We start from the raw sequence: 10,207 nt of genomic DNA, 5'->3' as shown, positions 1-10,207 counted from the left end.
TTTTCCAATCTTATTGCTTATCCTAGCCAATATCTCCTTATCATAGTACTCACGTGGCATCCCAAGCAAACAAACCCTTGCTGCTACCGATTCAACTAAGGCTTCATCTGATCTAAATCTTAGACACCATCTTCGAAGAATGAGATAGTGATCTGCTATGATCCAAGGTCCATCCGTTAGCACAAGAAAATAATCAGATTTATTGTCAAAACGAAAACAATAAAATCCGTTATCAAGATCAACCGCTTGGAAATCACCAAGTAAAGCCCACATCTATTTTACCTTAGTACAAAAAGATAGGTGTAACTACTGTTCCTACCCAATAGTTAAACTATTAGGGTATTTTTCCAAGGTTTCCAAATGCGTAGCTTCTCTTCCTTTGTTAATCGAATATATAGGCCACCGATATTCCGATCAGTATCTTCCTCATCAGACTTAAGCACTTCAACCTCCACTTCATCATCATCAAGGGCTTCCCCATTCGTATCATGTTCATGATTTTCATTAAATAGAGTATGACGGTAAGACAAACGAGGAAAAGCACCAGGTAGTACATTCTGGTTTTGAGGTAGGGTATCCACAAGTTGACTTCTAGGATCTTCAGTTTTCAATCCAAATCGGATCCTTTAGAACCCACACGATTAACAAATAAGGGAAAACCTCCCCTAGAATTTGGTGAAGGGTCACCAACTATGTCTGCCTCCATGCAAAGGCAGTCAAGAGGCTGAACTAGGTTTTTAGTAAGATTGCCTTAACGTGTGCTGAGAGAAAAATTGAATAATAATAAAAAGCATTCAATCTTCCTTTTATAAATCAATCTATATACTCATAAACTATTAAAGAGGGATATTTTCTTTCCTTTAGTCTTTCTTTCAAGAAGTGTTGTCCAGATAGCTACAAAATTTCAAGAAAAATAGAAGAAAAAGATTGGAATGCAAAATTTTATAAAATGAGTGAATGTGTCCATCTTCTGCAAAGAGCATAGCATTTCAGGAGCTACAGAAATGATGTCTAAATGCAAAATGGTGAATGAGATGGTATTGGAGGCAAAGTTTGTTCACATAAATAGAGTTGGCAATGCAATTTAGGTTTCACTTCAAGAATTAACGAAATAAAACTTTAGTGTCCAAACTGAAATACATATTATACCTCAGGGTTCTACAAGTAACTCAAAACACAAAATCCAAAAGAGACAAATTGGGCTAGTGATTCTTTGAATAAGTAATTAAGAGACTAAAATAGCTAAGTACACCCCTCAGAAACACACTAAAGTAAAAATAGGAAGTAAATCATCCATAAATCAAAGTCAACATTGATTTTATCATTGTCACAGGATCTTGACAATGATAGACCTCCCACTCGTCGCAACACCAAAAATAGAAAATGTTGCAAGGAGAATTGATAAAATTGCTTGTACTTTAACCTGCAAACCAAAAAATAATAAAAAGTAGTTTGGTTTTAGTCGACCTTGTTTTACTCAAATTTTATATTTAGCATATTCACAATCGATTTTATTACAACAATATTGCAACAAGGGAACAAGAGAGCGGCATATTGAATAGAGAAAGACATTGAAAGTCCATAAGACACCCTTTCTTGTTACAAATTGCATAGTGCATAACATTCTAGATTTGATCATTGCACTATTTACGTGTGTTACACCTTTTTTTCCACAATAAAAATAACTTTAAACCACTAACCCAATCAATATTTAAGACAACATATGAGAAGCAAATACAAAGAATCTTGCAGGTTGGAATCGAAGAGCTACACATGATACATATTTTTATTTTTATCCTAGGCGTTTCCAGCAAACATAGGTATATAATGCCATTCATTATGAGATATAAGAGTTAGTCAGTAACTAATTATCATTTACTTGTATCCATGAACATCAGCCTAAGGGTCTTTGTTTGTTCTAGCATTTCAAGCTCGCATACTTTGAACTCGTTTACAGTACTTCCAATATAAAGAATTGCAAAATTTCCACAACCATTCCTATTTACTATATTCAGCTCTCAAAATGAATATAGCAGAACTGAAGCCATCAATTATTAATTAGCTCAGTTTAAAAACATAAAAATTCTCTTTAACCCTTGAATTAATTAAATTGAAAGCTATCCATCATAGAAATCTCACTAATTTCACTAAAAAATCTAACTTTTAACTCATATTTAGGCCAATAAAAATACACAATCAAGCAAAGATTTTTTCTTTTTTGGTTTAACATGATTTAGTAAGTTTTGCTTTAAAATGATTCATTTTGTTAAGCATAAAATGTCTATCTTCTATTACATTATGGAAAAAAGTAATTAAGTTTTTTTTTTCTATTTTTTGCTTTAAATCTTTAAGTCAATCATTTTTTGATATGTGTTAGACAAAAAAGTAAGCACACAAAGCTTAATCAACAACATTTAATGTTTACGTTAACCTATCACGTGACAGTGACATTATTAAAATAACAAGTCAACATGCCACAAGGTAGTGATATTATAAAAAAGATCTGTTAACTTACTATGTGACATAAAAGTGTCATGTGTATCGTTAATTAATAAAAATTAACGTAGTGAAAAGGGACTTATTTGATGTAAAATAAAAATTTAGAGACTTAATTAAATGTAATAAAAAGATAGAGGTTTAATTAACTTTTTTTTGATATAATTCAAAGACTTATGTAAGTGTTTAGCATAAAATAAAAATAAAAAGTAACTCTTGTGGTGAGATTTTTTTTTTAGTTTAATGAATAAAAGACTTTTACCAAAGCAAAATATAAATAATTTTCTTTAAAAAATTTAATTGGACTCCCTTAATGAAAAGTTCGAATGAGAAACAAGACAAGGAAGAAATGTTGCAAAATTAATCAACAAAGAGAACCACGAAGAATAAAAGAAGACATATATTGGGATCTAAAATTAATCAAATTTTTAATTTTAAAAGCCGATCTTTTATTTCTGTAATTTTCTCAATACAGAAAATCGATGAAAAAACAATTAGTAACTATATTAATAGTTTTAAAATTGTAGGTCAAGGATAACTCTTAATAAATAAGTTTCAATAAGGATAATCATTATTATTTTTAATTAATTTTGTTTCAATGAAAAATGAAACTTACATTTTAATTTGATATAAAGAAAGTGTTGAATCTTAAATTAAAATTTTTTAATAAATATTGAATGAAAAAATGATCATTGCCGTCCTAAAAATTAAAAGGAGAGAAAGGGGAAGCTAGAAAAGGAATAGACGGAGAGGGGACTGTTTTTTCGTTTTTGGTGAGAGCGAGGGGGGGAGACGACTTGACTCTACTCTCTGTAATTCCGTCCCAAGCCAAAGACAAAAGGGGAAAAAATTCCAAATTATAAGCTTATTGAAATTTTTATATAAAGGAGGTGAAATTCGAAAGCAGAGGTCGTTGCTTCCTCCTTCCTACCAACTTTTGAAAGATGAACGGCGGCCCCTCCGGTTTCAGTGCGTACAAGTCCTTCTTCTTCTTATTTTCTTAGGCTTTTACCATGACCTTCTCATTTTCCTTGAAAATATGATGATCATGATTATTATTTCTTTTTTGGTTTGTGGTTGCAGATAATGCTCCAGTGACTAGAATCTTTTTAATTGCTTGTGCTCTCTTCACCGTATTCTTTGGGATCCAAGGCCGTTCTTTCAAGCTTGGTTTGTCCTATCAGGTAATTCTTGTTTTGCCTTTTACGTTTAAGAGTTGTAGCTTTGAATCTGGGTCGATTGTTTGTTTCTATGTTTTCCTTCGTTTCTTAATTCAAATGTTTTATATAGGATCCCCAGATGGTATGACTTGTATTACGTCTTTAAGTTTACTTTTCAATGTGAATTCATGTTGTAGCATTTTTATTATTGTTTTATTTTCTGAATTGATATTGTAGGGTTTTCTATCTTGTATTTTTTATTTACCATTTAAATTTCAGTATAAGCTCTTATGTTTCTGTTTCTTTTAATTTACAAGGACTGGCCATTGCTTTTCTAAATATTGAATTACAAATCTGTTTCATTTTTTTTTTTTTATAATAGTCATACTGATTAATCTCAGATCCTGCCTTTTTTTGTTTCATTTTGTTTTTATCATCCCTTGCTTGAGGGATGGCATTGCTGAGACGTGTTAACATAATGATTTCTAAATTGATTGGTTGCTGCACATTATTAGATGTTTCATAGATTTATAATTAGTTTCTAGTAATCTTACGGTAAAGATATTAGGTTGTTGAGATATTGTTGTAATGCAAAATTCCAAGATACATGAAATTCACCTTACAAGAAAACAAGGGTATGGATTATATTGAATTATGAATGAGTTGTTCCTCTTCCTACGTTGCCATCATAAGTTGGCTCAAAATCAAGTAATTTTGCTACTGTAAATCATCTTTGTGTCCCTCTTTAGGAATAAGAATTGATGTCAAAGTTGTTGATGCAACTTTTGTTGTTTTGAGACATTTAAACAAGTATTGTGACTGCTGTCAATTTGTTATTTGTTGAGTGTACAGACATTGGCACATTGTATTTTAGATAAGTGAAACCAAAGGGGCTATTCCTTCTTTTATGTCCCTCTTCACAGTTTAAGTGTTTATATGCTGAATAAAACAAATTCAGGAAGTATGCTTCCTGTTGTCAAAAGCTTAGTTTGTCTCGTGGAAAGTAATTTTATGGATTGTTGTGAGAGAATAAAGTCAGATGGTAAAGCAATGGTCATTTTCTCAGAAATGGGAATAAGGTGGCGAGGGGGAGGGGAGGAATTGTGAGGAGATTTGGCCTGAACTCTACTGTCAAACGGCAAAAGATACAAAAATTAAGTGATAATAAAATATTGTTTGTATTTCTAGGTTGTAAATGGCTAATCAGTTTAATGATCTTGCATTTATTTATTCAAAGATGCCATGTGCTTTTCAATTTATTGTGTATAACTCTTATTGGATCATTTCAATTTTATGACAGGATATTTTCAGAAAACTTAGCATATGGAAGTTAATTGTATCAGTTTTTGCCTTTTCATCCACTCCAGAACTGATGTTTGGACTTTATCTACTATACTACTTCAGGGTGTTTGAGAGACAGATTGGTTCCAACAAGTATTCAGTGAGTGATCATGTTGTTTATGCTAGTCCATTCTGTTGTGTTGTCTTAAATGTTACACCCAATATGCAGAGAGTTAAACTATTATTACAGAATGTATGTTTCTGATGAAGTACATTGAGGTAACCAAACTTTACTGATATTCTTAAGGCCTTATTAATAGAGGCTCTGCCATGCAAAAAGAATAGAAACACCTGAAAGAATGCCGTTCGTTGTTGTGTTAAGAAAAAGGTGAAATTGAAATGTAATAGGATACTAAAAACAATAAGAATTAACAATGAAATGAAAAGAAAATTCGTAAACATAACTCTTTAGCAGAATGTGGCATGATTGGAAGTGAAACATAAATTTCTTCAAGTTTTGAAATCCTACTTGCTTGATGATTTGACCAAGGTTGTCAGTATCATACAAACTAACATTTTTGTTTCTTCTGGGAATGGTATTTCCTACATACCATCGCATTTTGATTCACCGTTTTGAGATAGTGCTATTTGTAGCATAATTTACAGAAATTTAGTCATTTTTAATACTTTTACCGTAATTTAGTTCTTTAAAATCATGGGGGCTTCTTTTATTGAATCAAATTGGCTACAAATCTTTGGGCTTGCATTGTGCAATTGAAATTTAGGTTTACTTTGTTCAAGTTTATTTTGACATGACATTAAACTCAATAGCAGCCTGGGTATAAGTAAAATATCCACATGAGGGATCTTCTTCTGATGTCATTTCTTTTACTAACATTCACCGTCTCCTAGTCTGTATCATACTTTTTGTCTCTCTTGCTCACATCGACATACCCACTCTCACATGCCAACCTACCCCACCATCACATCTTCTGATTTCCCAATAATAGCCATGGAAAGAAGCTAAAAAAACTGCAGGAGGTTGCAACAACTCCTTATTTGCTACTGACTTGATTTTGGCTTGGCGTTTTTTTTTTATTTTTTTTATTTCCATCTCTTCCAAAATCTGGAAAAGTAGGCAAGTTTGCATATTGGTTGGAATAGGATTTTTAGGTGGACATGTCCAAGCTGGGCAAGTACAGCTGCTGCATCATGGCACAGTGCTGTATTGGAGCAGAAGGGAACTAGAGAGAGCCATGTATTGGTTTTGGTGAAAATTGGTTTGTACACCACCTGTGCAGAGAAATTGGAAACTGTTAAGGCTCAGTTTCTTTATTCTTCATGAAAATAGGATAAAATTTCCCAAGAGGGAAGAAAAGTTATGACCAACATTTTCGGTGTTACGTAGAGACAACCACCTTCAATCACCTGCTGCTACCACTGGCAGCTCTCCCTCATTAACTATTGTTGCAGCAAGTAGTGATATCAGCTACAGTAATTTCTCCTATGCACTTATTGTCCATGTTCTTCTATTAGTTATTCTCTTCTTTAGATGGAGATTTATTTCTTGAAAACTTTGCCTTGATTTCATCTATTCAGATTGCACTGAAGGACTGTTAATTGGTTGATCTTTATGAAAAGATTATTCATTTTCCTGTGTTGGTCATGATATTAATCTGTTTTTGGTTTTAACTGCTAAAATATTCCATGAGATGGGAGTACTGTTCTCCACTGTTAAAGAGGGAAGTAATTAACAATATGATTCTTCTATTCTTTAAGTGAAAACCTACAAGTTTTATGACAAATTTGGGGTGTAAAAGGAAACTGGGTATACATATATCTGAAATTTATGAATCAAATGATTTTTGTTTTTAAAAGATGAATCAATAACTGGGGTTTATACAAATATCTTTTGATGGAGAAATTACCATATGAAAGATTAATTTATTTGATTCATAAATTTGTGATGTAAGAGGAAACTGAAATTGCTTATGGAATTTGTGAAGAGTCCTCAAAAATTATTTCTTCTTCCTGTCATCATCTTCTTTAATCCCATGCTATGTGGTTTATTTACTGTTTGAAATGCGATATGAATTTTAAATTCCAAATTCTTTGTTTGCCCTCTAAACAACAATGATTTGTATTTGAACCAAATCTGCTAAGGATTTTAAAAGCCCAAATTTTAGGATTTACAATTTATTCTGGGACTAGTATTTAAACAAATCCATCCCACCGTCTTTGATCTTTCTATGTTTCAATTAATCATTATCTTCTTGATCTCATCTCTCTCCCCTTGCTCTCCTTAACTCCTTTTGTCTAAAGTGAATTAACTCTCTCTCTCTCTCTCTCTCTTTCTGTGGAACTTTGTGTGTTCTAAAGTGAGAAACTGGACTGTTGGAGAGAGAGAGTTTCAGTTCCATAAAGTGGTGATAAATCAAAAGAAAAAGAGATGGAAGCAATAGGGGAATGAGAGATAGAGATCTTATTGGCATAGTTTGATTGTATTACCTCGGCAATTAATTCTTTGTATAATGGAATAAAAATATTAATTTGAATTCAAATCAAAGTCTAAAGTTATCCGAACAGTGAATTGGACTTTGATGATAATGTAGGATTTCATATTCTTGATTTATTTATATACAAAGGATTTCTAAATTCAGAAATTTGAAATCCAAACCCGAATTTAGGTTGCCAAAGACAACATGAATTGTCCAGTGTTGTAAAACTTAGTCAGCCACTTAACCTATGGCAACCCATCCAGAGGAGTTATTCTATAAGATCATTGAATTTTGTATGAAATTGATAGAGCGAGCTGCATCTATAGATCTCGATGATAGCACTCAGATATTCTATAGATGAGAGTGAATATTATCAATTGAAGAGATTATCAGTTTGAATTATGTTTAGATCCTCCTATGATTTTAAACTGGCAACTAATACTCATGCAGAAACTAAAGTATGTGCTCTTTTTTCTTTCCTCTATGTAATTTTTTGTCTGCCCTGATTATGCAGGTCTTTATCTTGTTCTCAGTAATGGTTTCATTCTTCTTTGAGGTTATGGCTCTAGCTATTCTTAAAGGTATGCACTGTCATATCATTCCATGCCATGTTCTTTCTAATATAAGTTTATGTTACATTAATATTTCAGGCTGCTTATGTTTTCTGTCTCAGTTTCTCTACTTTTTTTTTTCTTTTGGTAATAAGTTTTCCAGTCAGGATTCAAACTTCTTTTACAAATGGATAATTAGAAACATGCTACTAGACAACGAACCTTAAAAAACAAAAAAAAAAAAAAAGAGAAAAAAAACTCCATATATGTAGTTAGGGGAATTCTAAGGAAATCTCCTGCTTACAGGTTCTTCTAAGTATCGTTTGGTAGGATAGGGGTCGTTAAGCAATGAATAGAATTTGGTCTTTGGGATCAAACCACTTACTTCTTTGTCATTGCCATATTGGCTACTATATAAAGTAGCCATAATAATCTACCTGTTGAGTAGTGTTAAACTCTCGGTCGATAACTCATGATCTAGCTTTTATATCTTGGCTTCAAAGAAAATAATTTTTTGTTTTTTTTTTCTAAATTTTTATTAAAGATAGATTTTAAACATCAGCATGTAAGGTTTTCATTATCATTTGTATGCATGGTTAACTATTCTAGTTCTCTGTGCTGAATTGGTGATGTTGATGGGAAATTGACTTGATATTTAATATTTGCAGATCCCACAGCTAACCTGCTCACTTCTGGACCTTATGGCCTCATATTTGCCTCATTTGTACCATTTTATTTTGACATCCCAGTTTCAACATGGTTTCGTATATTTGGTGTTCGCTTCTCCAATAAGTCTTTCATATATCTAGCTGGTCTTCAGGTATACAGCGAGCAATTAGTTTTACTGCTTATTGTTTACCTTCTACCTTGAGGCCTAACGATTAACTTCAGTTTTTTTCTTGCAGCTTCTTCTATCGTCTTGGAAAAGATCTCTCTTGCCAGGGATATGTGGCATCCTGGCTGGTTCATTATATCGTCTAAATGTCTTTCACATCCGCAGGGCTAAGGTTGTTTACCATCTGATACTTGAGTTAGAAAATTTTGCTTCTTTTACTTTCCTTTTTTGGAGACATGGGGACAACATGCATTCTTGTAGAACTTTCATCTGAGCCATACATTTCAATATGATTTTGACTGCAGTAATGGTGGCTACATTTTCAGTAGTAAACCCATTGACAAATGGTCCCATGCAAGGGATCAGCAATAATAAAACCCATTGGCATAAGATTTTCTTAGCTATGCACATAAACTTTATACTTTTCAAGGAGTAGTGAAGTTACGTGTTTGTGAAGGCATTTGCATGCATGTGTGCTTGCTTTGCACAGTGTTTTATCTGGATTGGTATAATTGTATGGTATCAAAATGAGGGTCCTTTGAGTTTGAGAGATATAAAAAGCAGGGGAAAAGAGTATGTGGAACCTTGAACTTAAAACAGTTATTTTTAGGTCAAATTCTTCTTTTCTTCTTTGACGACACTGTTATGCAAGATGCCAGTTAGGGTGGCGGGGTCACCAATCTGGCCATCCAGCTACAAAACGGGAGCCACAGCTGCTACTCTCTTCATCCTTCCTTCTACTCTCTGTCTCATCTCCTTCCTCTCTCTTTCTCCTGCCTCTGCACTCCTTTCCTGTCTCTTCTCACATCTGCTCTGATCTGTCACCAAAAATCATAGCTTTAGCATCCCACGCTAGATTGATATGCTAGACACTGGTTAGGGCAGCTGGGTCACTGATCTGGCCACCCAGCACTAAATCCGGCACCCAGCAGCTGCTACTCTCTTAATCTAATCTCTCACCAAAATTTGCAGCTTCAGATCTACCAGTCCTTTTGTCTCTTCATCTATCATTATCTCTCTCTAATCCAATTGCAAGTTGTTGCTGGATAAGCCAAAAAGTAATGCAATTAACGGTCTTTATTTGCATAAACTCTCCACAGGCTTTGACAGCTTTTTCTTCCTCTTAGATCAAATCAGGTTCTTGATTACTTGTTTATTTTCTCTCTCTATCATATAAACTAATATTACATATTTTTTTTGAAGATAATATGCCATAATTTTAGTTTGAGTAATTTATGAGGATATTTTTCTGGTTTCATTTGTTTTGAGATTTATATTAGATTTTATAACAGTTTTTTAAATTTCTTCATCTGCAATCTGGCTTTGTGTGTGTGTGTGTGTGTGTGTGTGTGTGTGTACTACCCAGTCTTTGTTTAGTTTTTTGGA

General features: G+C 33.1%; 1 protein-coding gene across 3 annotated transcripts in view; it reads left to right on the top strand.

Annotated features, from left to right (window-relative positions):
* LOC18598663 (rhomboid-like protein 20) overlaps positions 3,194 to 10,207 on the top strand; it is a 15,640-nt gene continuing 8,626 nt past the window's right edge. For all 3 annotated transcript variants that reach the window (XR_001928253.1, XR_001928252.1, XM_007028267.2), the window contains exons 1-6: positions 3,194 to 3,465; positions 3,580 to 3,680; positions 4,957 to 5,097; positions 7,950 to 8,016; positions 8,655 to 8,806; positions 8,892 to 8,993. Coding sequence is in view for 1 of the 3 variants with exons in the window: in XM_007028267.2 (XP_007028329.2) it covers positions 3,441 to 3,465; positions 3,580 to 3,680; positions 4,957 to 5,097; positions 7,950 to 8,016; positions 8,655 to 8,806; positions 8,892 to 8,993 (588 nt within the window). In the remaining 2 variants the exon portion in view is untranslated. The remainder of the gene's footprint in view (positions 3,466 to 3,579; positions 3,681 to 4,956; positions 5,098 to 7,949; positions 8,017 to 8,654; positions 8,807 to 8,891; positions 8,994 to 10,207) is intronic.

Source organism: Theobroma cacao, chromosome 5 (genome assembly GCF_000208745.1).
Source record: "Theobroma cacao cultivar B97-61/B2 chromosome 5, Criollo_cocoa_genome_V2, whole genome shotgun sequence".
Lineage (NCBI taxonomy): Eukaryota > Viridiplantae > Streptophyta > Magnoliopsida > Malvales > Malvaceae > Theobroma > Theobroma cacao.
This window is presented reverse-complemented; position numbering and strand designations above follow the sequence as displayed.